We start from the raw sequence: 13,969 nt of genomic DNA on the forward strand, positions 1-13,969 counted from the left end.
TTGTTGTCACTAACATCAAAAACAACATTCTCTTTATTCTAGAGATGGAGAAACATCACTACACCATGTGGGCTAAACAGTTTGAAATTCACGCTTGTGCTCTCAAAGTGGTCCATCACATTATTCCGCAACAAGGAAAAGAAAAACATGCCTCCGGTGATGTTGATTTTAAAATGTGGACAACCCTTGATTTCACAGTGCTATGATAGATTTATTCCACCATCTCCCTTGATCTCCTTACCACTATTTTGGAAAAAGGATCCACCGCCATGGCTTCCTGGCAACGTTTAGCTGATATTTTTGTTCACGGTCTGCCAAGATGTAGCACTTGCTACCAAAGACATGAAAGTGTTTAGCATTTGATTTTTTTTCCCTTTCCAAAGCTCATACTGATATGTTTTGGTTCCAGATCTTATGGTCACACGATTGTGGATGTGACATGTTGTGTTCATAGCTTCAGCCTAAAAGTAGTAAGGTAGATTCTTGGCATGCAACATGACTCTTGCCGACTCTTGTAAGGTTTTATTTTTGCGTTCAACCACTCCATTCTGCCGAGGTATGATAAGTGCTAAGAATTTGTGACCAATCTCTTTAGAGGAACAAAAGTCATAAAACTTAGAGCTCTCAAATTCTTTGCCATGGTCACTCCTTATGTTCAATATCTCACCCCCATTTTCTTTTTGGAGACGAAGGCATAACTCTTTAAAAACATCAAAAAAAGTCAGATTTTCTTTAATAAAGTCAATCCAAGTATACCTTGAAAAATCATCCACAAACACAAAGACATATCTTTTTCTACCCAGGATTTCCACTTGCATTGGTTGTATGAGGTCCATATGAAGTAAATCTAGAACTTTTGAGGTGGTAAGATGTTTGAGCTTCTTGTGGGACATCTAGGTCTGCTTGCCTATTTGGCACTTTCCACAGATTTCGCCTTCTTCAATCTTGAGTTTTGGCAATTTCTTGATAGCATCTTCAGATATGATATTTTTCATACTCTTGAGGTTGAGATGACCAAATTTTTGGTTCCATATCTTGGTCTCACTACCTTGGATATCAAACATTTTGAGGAATGACTTTTGTTTTGAGATACCTATAAATAACAGTTGCCTTTGGATCTTGATCCTTTCATTAACACTTCTTGATCTTTGCTAGAAACAATGCATTTTGATTTGTTGAAACTCACATTCATACCTTGATCCTATAGTTGATTTATATTGGTCAAGTTTGCAGTTAATCCCTCTACCATCAACACATCGTCAAGGCCAGGAAAGCTTGGACAAACCAGTTTGCCTATGCACTTGATTTTACCTTTTTCTCCATCACCAAAAGTAACATAACTATTAGAGTAAGATTTTACCTCTTATAAATAGTTCTTTTCTCCAGTCATGTGCCTGGAACATCCATTATCAAAATACTAATATTCTATTGATAAAATTCTAAGAGATGCATGAGATATGAGACTTGTGGTTGTTTCTTTTAGTTTCCACACTTTCTTGCTTGAATGTTCTTGTCTATTTTTCAATTGAGACTTAGTTGATTATAAGACTAAGGATATTCATACAATCTATAGCAGTAGGGCCTTATATGACCGTATCTTCTATAAAAGTGATATCTCCATCATGAGTTCTTGTAGGATTTGTTTTGAGGATACATGTGTCGAACCAGATGCTATGACATATGGTCCAACAATAAAAACTCAGTATTTTTCTCAAGGGGAACAAGCTTCTTAATGGAAACTTTGATTTCTTTGTTCATGGAGCTATAGTAAAACCATACTCCCTTCATATTCCTAGACATCGTCCCCACTTTCAAGATTTCATTTAGTATATGTGAATCATTGTTCAACATACGAACGAATTTTTGTTATATTTTCAAGCTTGAAATTTAACAGAGTTATTTCTTCTTCCAGATTAGTGATGATTGAAACAAGTTTCTCTTTTTTCCTGAAATAGAGCACTTATAGTTCTCTTTTGTTTCTCTCCTACTATGCGTGCTTCCTCCCATTTGGTATACAAAAGTCGGTATGTTATAGCTAACTCTTCATTAGAGACGTCTTCGTCACTAGACTCACTACAAGATTCATATATTTCTAGTGAAAGTCATTACCTTACTAGTTGTTTCTTCACTCTCATCATCATAATAAGACCATGTGATTGACATTCCCTTTTTATGCTTCTTTAAAAATGTAGGACATTCAGATTTAATGTGGCTAAAACCTTCACATTAATGAAATTGAACTCCTTTGACTTTGTTTGGTTTGTCTTCATATTTGCTCTTGCACTGAGGATCAATTTTCTTGAAGTTGTCTAACACTTTGTCTTCGACATTTTTCGTCCATCTTCTGTCCAGTTTCTTCAAGGATTTGTTAAAATTTCTACCAAGAAGAGCGTTAGCATCCGATATACTTTCTTCACTTTCACATTGTTCTTCTTTTCAAACCCGTCATTGATAGTCATATCAAAGGTTTGTAGAGAACCAATGAGTTCATAAACTTTAATGTTGCTTAAGTCTTGTGATTTTTCAATAGCTATAACCTTCATATCAAACTACTTAGGTAGTGATCTGAGGATTTTTTCCAGCTTTTCTTCAGCCATCTTATCTCTTAAAACTTTGTTGTGAGGAGGTGCAGCCTTGACATACGAACTTTGGACGTACCTTCATATGCAATTTTGCGATCTCCCATGCCTCTTTGGCTTCAGTGCATGTGTTGATCAATTTAAACATATTCTTGTCCACACCATTGAAAATAGCATCCAAGGCCTTGAAGTTTCCAAGAGCTTCATCATCTTCAGCATTAGAACAATGAGCTTCAGGCTTTAAGATTGATGTTCCATCTTGAGAGGTAATCACAAGGTGTTTCAAACCTTTTATAACAATCTTCCATGTTTTATTGTCCATGGATTTAAGAAAAGCAACCATCTTGACTTTCCAATAATCATAGTTGTAGTCATCCAAGATAGGTGGCCTATTGACTGATCCTCCATCCTTAGTGTTGTCCATTTGAACAAAATATACTTTTCCTATAGCTCACCCAAACAGAACAGGGAACCTGCTCTGATGCCAATTGAAATTTTGTTCTTCACAAGATAAATGTTGGAAAAATGTCTGGGAATATGTGTACAACAAGCTTATAACAGTTTGACAGAAAACAAGATGATAAATCATAAAGCAATAAAGAAAATGAAGGAATTGACAGCCCAGTTTAGTGCAACACCTAAGTCTGAGGGGCTTCCAACCCAAGAAAGGAAATTCACTCTCAATAGTATTTGTACAAAGTGTCTTAGATGAACAACCTTTGTTTAATTCCCCACTCCATAATACTACCAGTGTCTTTTTATTTAGGACTTCCCCTAAATATGAGACCATTTCACTTTCTCTCAATCAATAACCCTAATGATTAATACACAATACAAGCGCTATAGAAACAAACTGAAACAAATAACCTTTATACCTTTGATTTGAAACTTATGTGCTACAGAGGTGCACAAATAAAAACAAATACAAAATGACTCAAGAACAAAACCTAACACTCAAGATATTTAACTCTAACTCGTGTCTTCAATGTTGTTAGGAGGAGTCTTTATATAATTATTCATATGTTGGGCTTTTCTTCAATGAACATTAGATTTGAGAACAACCAGATTTAATATTGATGAAAATTATATTTGTTTTGATTTGATCTTCATTTACTTATAAATCTTCATTTAATTTGATTTCGATTTGGACAATTTTTCATCAAATCCTTCTAAAAATATATTTGCAAAAAGATACAATTCATAAACAACAAATCTCCTTGGAAACAATGAGATTCACACACTGATTTACTCACAAACTTTGGTCGATAGACTAAGGTCAGATGTTGCACACATACTGAAACATCTTATTTCACATTTTATCTTTTTCACAAAATATATCTTGTATTACCCATAATATTTTACCTAATAAAGCCCATCAAAGTATCAACGAAAGTATTTAATAAATTTAAAAAATTTTTTTTTTCATATTCCTCAATTTTGAAACTATAAAGAAAAATCAAAATGTTTTTCAAACTCCAATCCAAGGTACAAGACATGTCAACAATCTAAAACCGCATGAAAACCGCCACTTGTCAATAGATATGGACTACCTGGTTGGTCTATCATTCATGATATCCAAGATTTTGGAAGGATTCATGTCAACCACAAATATCACACTCTCTTCATGACTGGATGAAGTAAAAAATAAATATGTGAGATTGAGTAGAACCGCATTCAAGCATATCATGAGCATTGCCATAGCAACACTACCTCTCTCAGCATCTCAACCAAAACACCTTAAAATCAAATCCAATCCTATTTCTAAGTATTCTAAGACAAACAAAACATACTTCGTACTAATCCAATGTTGTCACAACCAAACAGAATCCATAGATTCACTTAACAACAACAATGGACATGCGAGGTTTCCAGAGAAAAATCCTCTCATAAACCCTTTAGTAGCATCCACTATTGGTGCAGTACCTCCAAGGCCTAGAAGAATAATCCTTGTTAGGCATGGAGAAAGTGAAGGAAACGTGGATGAAAGTGTCTACACAAGAGTACCTGATCCTAAAATAGGCCTCACCAACAAAGGAAAGGTTCAAGCAGAGGAATGTGGTCTAAGAATCAAGAACATGATTGAAAAAGATGGTGATGAAAATTGGCAACTCTACTTTTATGTGTCTCCGTATAGAAGAACACTCGAAACTCTGCAAAGCTTAGCTCGTCCTTTTGAACGCTCCAGAATCGCTGGTTTTCGAGAAGAGCCTCGCATTCGTGAACAAGATTTCGGTATCAATTAGTTCTTTGCATTGTATATATAATTGTGTGTTTTAAAATTTATTTATTGCTTCATGTGATTTGTGTTATGTAAGGGAATTTTCAAAATAGAGAGTTGATGAAAGTTGAAAAGGCGCAAAGAAATCTTTATGGTCGATTCTTTTACCGATTTCCAAATGGAGAATCCGCGGCCGATGTATATGATAGAATCACAGGTAATAAAATTTTAAAATAGTAGTTAAAATTCTTGACATTTTTAAGAATTACAGTTATGTGAAATAGGCCTCGATATATCAAAAATGTCGCGTTAAAAACCTTGTCAATGTGAACGGGAAGTAAAAATCTAATGTTGGATTTGATATTGAAATTTAGGATTTAGAGAAACACTGAGAGCCGATATTAATATTGGACGATATCAGCCACCGGGGGAGAAGAATTTTGATGTGAACTTGGTGATCGTGTCGCACGGTTTAACACTTAGAGTTTTTCTCATGAGGTGGTATAAGTGGACAGTTGAACAGTTTGAAGGTCTCAATAACTTTGGCAATGGAGGTGAGCTTGTCATGGAAAAGGGTTATGGTGGAAGGTAATTGATGGAAATAATCCTCTCTATAATATCTCAATGTTTCATATTGTAGGCGTGTCTTGGTCTCTATACATATCTCAATGTTTTATATTGTAGGCGTGTCGTGGTCTCTATACATGTTATAATATATCTCAATGTTGGCGTCGTGTTTTTGGTGTCTGTGACAATGTTAATCTAATAACTAAATGTGACAAGCATAAACTTTTTAACAGGTATAGTTTACTGATGCATCATGATGAACAAGAGTTAAGAGAATTTGGATTGACAGATGAAATGTTGATTGATCAAGAATGGTAAGAAGATGATTATGTTTGTAATTATTCTATAGATTGTTATTCCTATGTCTACTTATATGATGATGGTTGATGTGTGAAGGCATAAAATTGCAAGACCTGCTGAACTGAATTACGATTGTCCAATGGTGAATTCGTTCTTTCCTCATCTTCATGAAGAAACAAGCTAACAACCAAAATTTGTAGCTATTGAATAGTACATTTTTGTACCATAAATAAAGAGATTGTACAAAGTTTAAGTAGTGGGAGTAGACGATTTTGTACAAAGAAATGCTTCGTGTGTACATATAAAATGAACACTGCAGAACGAAAACATAAAAGAGCAGAAAACACAAAATAGCAAAAAACACTAAATGGAGATGCGGGGTATCGATCCCCGTACCTCTCGCATGCTAAGCGAGCGCTCTACCATCTGAGCTACATCCCCAATTGATGCTAGACTTTTGCGCTAATAGTATTTTGGGTTAAATATACAAACCCCCCCCCTGTAATGTTAGCGAGTTTTTATTTTAGCCCCTTTTAAAGTTTTTTTTTTCATCACCCCCTTAACTTGCAAAGATTCCACGCCAAAACACCCCTCAATGCCACTTGTTAAATCAGATTTATTAAAATTAAATTAAAATGTCCATGTTGCTGTAACATGTTACATACGTGGCAATATTAGTAAAATATACATGCCACACTGTTGTAAAGAGTTAATAAAGTCATTTGGCTTTACCCCCTTCTAAAAATTAGGTTTAGTAACGTTTTCAGACATTCCCAAGTTAGCAACAACAGTGACGACGGGGACGGCGTAGAAAGGTTTGGTGGACGACGGCGCAATGTCAGAGGTTAGTGTTGTTATGGTTCTTCTTCTTCTCCATTTCGTGTTTTTTCTCTGTTGGTGTTTTTATTTTGATTTGAATGATTAAACGCAGGATATGCAACACTTCAACGTTACTTTCCACCACGGGGGTGAGTTTATTAGGGTAAACAGAGATGAGATAATCTATAGAGGGGGGTAGATTCTACTATTTCTGGGTTACACATAGAATCATGGACCATGGAAATTGTCGAGAACCTAGTGAATAAGTGGGGGTACAAGAAAGGGAGCTATAGGGTATGGGCGAAGATATTGGAAATAGATGAGGGTTATATTCCGATTAGAAAGGATGATGATGCATATGACTTTGCTTCTTATTTTTGTGCAAATGGTACTGAGGGAGACTTATATCTGGAACATGATGCTGAAAACATAGAACTTTATGTGAGGGAACCTACTTGTGTTAATGGAGTCACTGATGTAGATGACTTAGGAGATGAAGTGGTTGAGGGATTGGATGATAGTGAGGACGACAGAGCCACTGCCTTGTTAGATGGATTTGAGGGTATTGATGTAACTTTGCCACTAAGGGAAGAGGGGGTAGTTGATGGATTGTTGACTAGGCCCAATAAGAAATGTGAAGAAGATGCATATGTTAGTGATTCTCTGTGTCACCTATAAATGGCCAAGACATGTGGCCAGAACCTGAGATTGAAGACATGCTACCACTAGCTTACAAACAAGGGCCTGGTAGACCTAGAAAGGTGAGGATTCGAGAAAGTGGTGAAGAGGGTGCTAGGAAAAGAAGGACTGGGGTTGCATACAAATGTACAAAATGTGACCAGTTTGGTCATAATGCTTTGACATGTAAGAGCCCCACACAGGACCCTGTTGCACTCAAAAGAAAGGTAAGACATGTTATATTTTCTTCATAAATATTTCTGTTGCACTCAATGTCTTAATTTGTATTGTTTGTTTGTGACTGTGATGTAGAGAAAGGTCAAAGCTAAAGTGACTGAGGTTGTACATGATGTTGTGCCAAATGAGGAGCAAAATAATGTGGAGACTGAGGTTGTTCAGAATGATGATCAGGATGCTGTGCAAAATGATGTAGAGCCTGAGAATGTTCATGATGCTGTGCCAAATGATGTGGAGAGTCAGACCCAGTCATGTGTTGTAGACACTAGTCAACCACAGCCCAAGAAAAAGAAGACAATCAAACCTCACCATGGTTTAAAGATAAGGAGGAGTGAAAGAGTCAAATTAAGTTGGTTCAAGAAACCAATTACTGGTCCAGGTTCATCTGAGCAACCAATCACAATTATAGACCTTGCAGAGACATCATCAAACCTTGGAGTGTCAACTAGGTCTTTGAAGAAATGGAAGAACCAAAAGAGCAGTTGATTATTTTGTGTATTTTGTAGCAATTGACATTAAGTTAACTTGTAATGGTCTAGTAATGGTACTATGTGTTATGGTATTTAGTGTGATGGTATTTTATTTTGTGGCCATTTGTAATGGTATTTTGGGTGATGATCTACATGACTTTTAGGGTAATGACCTATAACATTTGTAATGGTTTTTTGGATCAATTTCCTCAAATGTTATCTAATCTCGTAATTACTTCATATTATGGTGTATGCAAATCTTTATAAACAAATGATAATAGACTCATTCCATTCAAGATCAAATTGTTACATACCACAAAAGTGATACCACAAAAGTGATACAAGTGATACAATCACAAACAACATACACTTCCCTAAACTAAATTACAGAAACATATAAAATGCTGAAAAAAACATCCAAGACATAACAAGTGCAACCATCATGTTATGGTTCTTTTTCTTCTCCATTGCAACTTTTTTCTTCAACCTCATAATCTTCTCATAACTTGTGTCTGCTCCCAGATTGTCAGTGACAATGTCCTTCAATATCTCTTTCAACGCATCTTTTGTCATTTCAGTGCATGTACATTGAATCACCTCGGCATTATTGAATTCACCCAGCTCATCATCCCATATGAACATACCACAATCATTTTGCAAATTACAAGTAACCTTTATCGCACAGCAAACAGAGCAAACTAAAAAAAGTGAATGAACTTACCAGTACATTTCTGCATTTCCAGAATTTGCGTTTAGGGTTATCAAGGGTGTTTGATACCCACATCTTCATGGTAACGTTGCAACCACAGTGAGGTGGAGCTTGGGAACGATGAAGCAGCGAGGAAGATTTGCAATCGGAGTTTCCTACAGATGAATATTTGCTACCCATGTTGTGAGATGAACGATGAAGCAGCGAGGAAGGAAATGATACGAGGAGAGGAACGATGGAGAGAGTAACAATGGAGGAACCCTAGTTTCTTCGTTCCAGATGAAGAGTAATTTGAAATGATGGTGAAATGCCATGGTGGATATTAAGAAAAAAAATTCCACGTATGATACAATATAGAATCTTAGGGGAATCTGAGTGCAACCGTGGCAATTAGGGGGGTCTAGGGATGGAATCTACAGAAGTTAAGGGGGGATCAAAAAAATTTTTTTTACAGGGGCTAAAACCTAATCTCGCTAACATTACAGGGGGGGTTAGTATTTTTACTATTTCTCAAAGACTTGTCATTGAACAAATAAAAACTCATTCAATGAAATACAAGTCCATGTAACTTTTTGTTAGAACAAGATTTGTTCTGATCAATATTCTTAGTTTTGATGATAACAAGGATATGAATTTTGTGTGAGATAATGTGGTACTCTAATACATTGCAATTTCCATTTCAGGAAATATATAAAGAGTATGCACAAATCAGCGCTCAGAAGCTTTGTCTCAGAAGGTTCAGCATGCAACATCAGAACATGGTCTAGCAAGACATCAGAAGATGGTCAAGGCAGAATCAGAACATGGGTCTATGAAAGCATCAGAAGAACTTGAGGTCAGAAGCAGAAGCACTGAAGTTCTCATGGTATCACGCTCAGAAGCACTTCAAGGTCAGAAGACAAGAAGATGCTATGCACCAAGCTGTTTGACTCTGATGATATTCAAATATTTTATTCACAAACATCAGATCAGAAGAAAAGTACAAGTGGCAGGCTACGCTGACTGACAAAAGGAACGTTGGAAGCTATTAAAGGCAACGTCAGTAGACACAGCGTGAACAAGGCTCGAGGTAGTTGACAAAAGCGTGAAACATTAAATGCAAAGCTGTACGGAACACGCAAAGCATTAAATGCTCCCAACGGTCATCTTCTCAAGTGCCTATAAATATGAAGTTATGATGAGAAGCAAGGTTGACGATTTGCTAACAATTAACTTGCTGAAACGCTGTTCAAATTCAAAGCTCAGAAACTTCATCTTCATCAAAGCTCACTACATTGTTGTTGTAATATATTAGTGAGATTAAGCTTAAACGTTAAGAGAAATATCACTGTTGTGATTATAGCTTTTCAGAAGCATTTGTAATACTCTTAGAATTGATTACATTAATTTGTAAGTAACTAGAGTGATCAAGTGTTGATCAGGATACTCTAGGAAGTCTTAGCTTGTGTCTAAGCAGTTGTAATTAGAGTGATCACGTGGTGGTCAGGATACTCTAAGAAAGTCTTAGCTTGTGTCTAAGCATTTGTTCCTAGAGTGATCAGGTTGTGATCAGGATACTCTAGAAGACTTAGTCGTGGGCTAAGTGGAAAACCATTGTAATCTGTTGCGATTAGTGGATTAAATCCTCAGGTGAGGTAAATCACTCCGTGGGGGTGGACTGGAGTAGTTTAGTTAACAACGAACCAGGATAAAAATAACTGTGCATATTGTTTTTATCGTTCAAGTTTTTAGACTACACTTATTCAAACCCCCCCTTTCTAAGTGTTTTTCTATCCTTCAATTGGCATCAGAGCGCCGGTTCTAAGGTGCAAGCACTTAACCGTGTTTAGAAAAGATTAAGGAAGAGAAAAACGCTTCAGTAAAAGATGGCTGGTGAAACTCAAACAAATCCAACTGCATCTACATCTGGCTCTGCTGAGCAATACAATGGTAACAATGGTTATACTAGACCACCAGTATTCGATGGTGAAAACTTTGAATATTGGAAAGATAAACTGGAAAGTTACTTTCTTGGTCTGGATGCTGATCTATGGGATCTTCTGTTGGATGGTTACAAACATCCTGTTAAAGCTACTGGTGTAAGGCTCACGAGAAGCGAAATGAATGATGATCAAAAGAAAGATTTCAAGAATCATCACAAATGCAGGACTGTTTTGCTGAATGCTATCTCTCATGCTGAGTATGAGAAGATATCTAACAGGGAAACGGCCCATGACATATATGAGTCCTTGAAGATGACTCATGAAGGAAATGCTCAAGTCAAGGAGACCAAAGCTCTTGCACTAATCCAGAAGTATGAAGCCTTCAAGATGGAGGATGATGAAGACATTGAAAAGATGTTTTCAAGATTTCAAACTCTGACTGCTGGATTGAGAGTTCTCGACAAAGGCTACACCAAGGTTGATCATGTAAAGAAGATCATCAGAAGTTTGCCCAGAAGATGGGGCCCAATGGTGACTGCATTCAAGATTGCGAAGAATCTGAATGAAGTTTCTTTGGAAGAACTGATCAGTGCCCTGAGGAGTCATGAGATTGAACTTGACGCTAATGAACCTCAGAAGAAAGGTAAGTCTATTACATTAAAATCTAATGTTAAAAAATTCACTAACGCTTTTCAGGCTAGAGAGGAAGATCCTGAAGAATCAGAATCTGAAGAAGAAGATGAACTGTCCATGATCTCCAGAAGGGTAAACCAACTCTGGAAGAGCAAGCAAAGGAAGTTCAGAGGCTTTAGAAGTTCAAAGAGATTTGAACGTGGAGAATCTTCTGGTGACAGAAGATCTGACAAGAAGAAGGTTGTCTGCTATGAGTGCAATGAGCCTGGACATTACAAGAATGAGTGTCCGAAACTTCAGAAGGAGAATCCCAAGAAGAAGTTTCATAAGAAGAAAGGTCTTATGGCAACATGGGATGATTCTGAATCAGAATCAGGATCAGACTCTGAAGGAGAGCAGGCAAACTTTGCGCTGATGGCGACAGAAGATGATGGATCAGAATCTACATCAGAATCAGATTCTGAAGAGGTATTTTCTGAACTATCTAGAGAAGAGTTAGTTTCCAGTCTAACAGAGCTTCTTGAATTAAAAGCTCATCTTAGTATCAAATACAAAAAGCTGAAAAAGCAATTTGAATTTGAAACTAAGAAGCTTGAGTTGGAAAATTCTGAATTAAAAGAAAAAGTTTTAAAATTATCCAATAATGTTGGATCTCCTTCTGATTCAGAAAAATCCACTCCCAGTCTGAATCATATTCTGAAAGAATATGATTTAAGTTTCAGGAAGTTCTTATCTAAAAGTATTGGCAGAAGTCAGCTAGCTTCTATGATATATGCTGTGTCTGGGAACAAGAGAGTTGGCATTGGTTATGAGGGTGAAATCCCATACAAGCTTGAATCTGTGGATGATATGAAAATATCATACAAGCCTCTGTATAATCAATTTAAATTTGGCCACTCCCATGATATTAAGCACACATCACATGCACAAAGTTTTCACATAACACACACCAAGAAGCATGGGACACAACCTAAGAAATATCATGGAACTCAGAATAAGAAGTATCATACTGTTCCTCCTGTTAAATATTTTGCTAAACCCAAGTTCAATCAGAACTTGAGGAGAACTAACAAGAAAGGACCCAAGAAATTGTGGGTACCTAAGGAGAAGATAATTTCTGTTGCAGATATCCTTGGCGGCAAAGAGGACAGAAAGCAAAATGTCATGGTACCTGGACTCTGGGTGCTCGCGACACATGACGAGAAGAAGGTCTACATTCCAAGACCCGGTGCTTAAACCAGGCGGAGAAGTCAAGTTTGGAGGAGATCAGAAGGGCAAAATCATTGGCTCTGGAACCATAAGTCTTGGTAACTCTCCTTCCATAACTAATGTACTTCTTGTTGAAGGATTAACGCATAACTTATTGTCCATAAGTCAATTAAGTGACAATGGTTATGATATAATCTTCAATCAAAAGTCTTGCAAGGCTGTAAGTCAGAAGGATGGCTCAATCCTATTTACAGGCAAGAGGAAGAACAACATTTATAAGATTGATCTTTCTGATCTTGAGAAGCAGAAGGTGACTTGTCTTATGTCTGTTTCTGAAGAGCAATGGGTCTGGCACAGAAGATTAGGACATGCTAGTTTGAGAAAGATTTCTCAGATTAACAAACTAAATCTGGTCAGAGGACTCCCAAATCTGAAATACAAATCAGATGCTCTTTGTGAAGCATGTCAGAAGGGCAAGTTCTCCAGACCTGCATTCAAGTCTAAGAATGTTGTTTCTACCTCAAGGCCGTTAGAACTCTTGCACATTGATCTGTTTGGCCCAGTCAAAACAGCATCTGTCAGAGGGAAGAAATATGGATTAGTCATCGTTGATGATTATAGCCGCTGGACGTGGGTAAAGTTCTTGAAACACAAGGATGAGTCTCATTCAGTGTTCTTTGAATTCTGCACTCAGATTAAATCTGAGAAAGAGTGTAAAATCATAAAGGTCAGAAGTGATCATGGTGGCGAATTTGAGAACAGATTCTTTGAGGAGTTCTTCAAAGAAAATGGTATCGCCCATGATTTCTCTTGCCCCATAACTCCACAGCAAAATGGAGTTGTAGAGCGAAAGAATAGGACTCTACAAGAAATGGTCAGAACCATGATCAATGAAACCAATATGGCTAAGCATTTCTGGGCAGAAGCAATTAACACTACATGCTATATTCAGAATAGAATCTCTATCAGACCTATTCTAAATAAGACTCCTTATGAATTGTGGAAGAAAATAAAGCCCAACATTTCATATTTCCATCCTTTTGGATGTGTATGTTTTATTCTGAATACTAAAGATCATCTTGGTAAGTTTGATTCCAAAGCACAAAAGTGTTTCCTTCTTGGATATTCTGAACGCTCTAAAGGCTACAGAGTATACAATACTGAAACATTGATTGTAGAAGAATCAATCAATATCAGGTTTGATGATAAGCTTGGTCTTGAAAAACCAAAGCAGTTTGAGAATTTTGCAGATTTTGATATTGATATATCAGAAGTTGAAGAATCAAGAAGCAAAGCTGCAGAAGCTGGCAGTCTCAGAAGCAATGGATCAGAAGATCAAGTTGCTGCATCTTTAGAGAATCTTAGGATTTCTGAAGAACCAACTATCAGAAGATCACCTAGACTTGCCTCAGCTCATTCAGAAGATGTGATCCTTGGAAAGAAAGATGATCCCATCAGAACAAGGGCATTCCTTAAGAACAATGCAGAATGTCAATTAGGTCTTGTTTCTTTGATCGAGCCAACTTCTGTTGATCAAGCTCTAGAAGATCCAGACTGGATAATTGCCATGCAAGAAGAACTAAATCAGTTTACAAGGAATGATGTATGGGACTTGGTTCCTCGACCAA

General features: G+C 36.9%; 2 protein-coding genes and 1 non-coding gene across 3 annotated transcripts; 2 read left to right on the forward strand and 1 right to left on the reverse strand.

Annotated features, from left to right (window-relative positions):
* The first annotated feature begins 4,208 nt into the window (after positions 1-4,208).
* LOC131637634 (phosphoglycerate mutase-like protein AT74H) lies at positions 4,209-5,949 on the forward strand. The gene is made up of 5 exons (XM_058908244.1): positions 4,209-4,811; positions 4,895-5,014; positions 5,172-5,385; positions 5,598-5,678; positions 5,761-5,949. The coding sequence occupies exons 1-5, from the start codon at positions 4,265-4,267 to the stop codon at positions 5,846-5,848; spliced, it is 1,050 nt and encodes a 349-aa protein (XP_058764227.1). The 5' UTR covers positions 4,209-4,264; the 3' UTR covers positions 5,849-5,949.
* Positions 5,950-6,032: 83 nt separating this feature from the next.
* Positions 6,033-6,105, reverse strand: TRNAA-AGC (transfer RNA alanine (anticodon AGC)). The gene has a single exon. It is a non-coding gene; the product is annotated as a tRNA-Ala (tRNA).
* On the forward strand, positions 6,105-8,108 carry LOC131637635 (uncharacterized). The gene is made up of 3 exons (XM_058908245.1): positions 6,105-6,508; positions 6,596-7,388; positions 7,474-8,108. Exons 2-3 carry the CDS (start codon positions 7,173-7,175, stop codon positions 7,882-7,884), a joined length of 627 nt encoding a protein of 208 aa, XP_058764228.1. The 5' UTR covers positions 6,105-6,508; positions 6,596-7,172; the 3' UTR covers positions 7,885-8,108.
* The last annotated feature ends 5,861 nt before the right edge of the window (positions 8,109-13,969 follow it).

This window comes from Vicia villosa, unplaced genomic scaffold, assembly GCF_029867415.1.
Source record: "Vicia villosa cultivar HV-30 ecotype Madison, WI unplaced genomic scaffold, Vvil1.0 ctg.002061F_1_1, whole genome shotgun sequence".
Taxonomy (NCBI): Eukaryota; Viridiplantae; Streptophyta; class Magnoliopsida; order Fabales; family Fabaceae; genus Vicia; species Vicia villosa.

Bases quoted from the DNA above. Each gene is read 5' to 3' on its own strand.
- LOC131637634 (XM_058908244.1), top strand. From the start codon at position 4,265: ATGAGCATTGCCATAGCAACACTACCTCTCTCAGCATCTCAACCAAAA. The intron at 4,812-4,894 runs GTATCAATTAGT...GTGTTATGTAAG, and splicing joins CATTCGTGAACAAGATTTCG to GGAATTTTCAAAATAGAGAG. The intron at 5,679-5,760 runs GTAAGAAGATGA...TGATGTGTGAAG, and splicing joins ATGTTGATTGATCAAGAATG to GCATAAAATTGCAAGACCTG.
- LOC131637635 (XM_058908245.1), top strand. From the start codon at position 7,173: ATGTGGCCAGAACCTGAGATTGAAGACATGCTACCACTAGCTTACAAA. The intron at 7,389-7,473 runs GTAAGACATGTT...ACTGTGATGTAG, and splicing joins CTGTTGCACTCAAAAGAAAG to AGAAAGGTCAAAGCTAAAGT.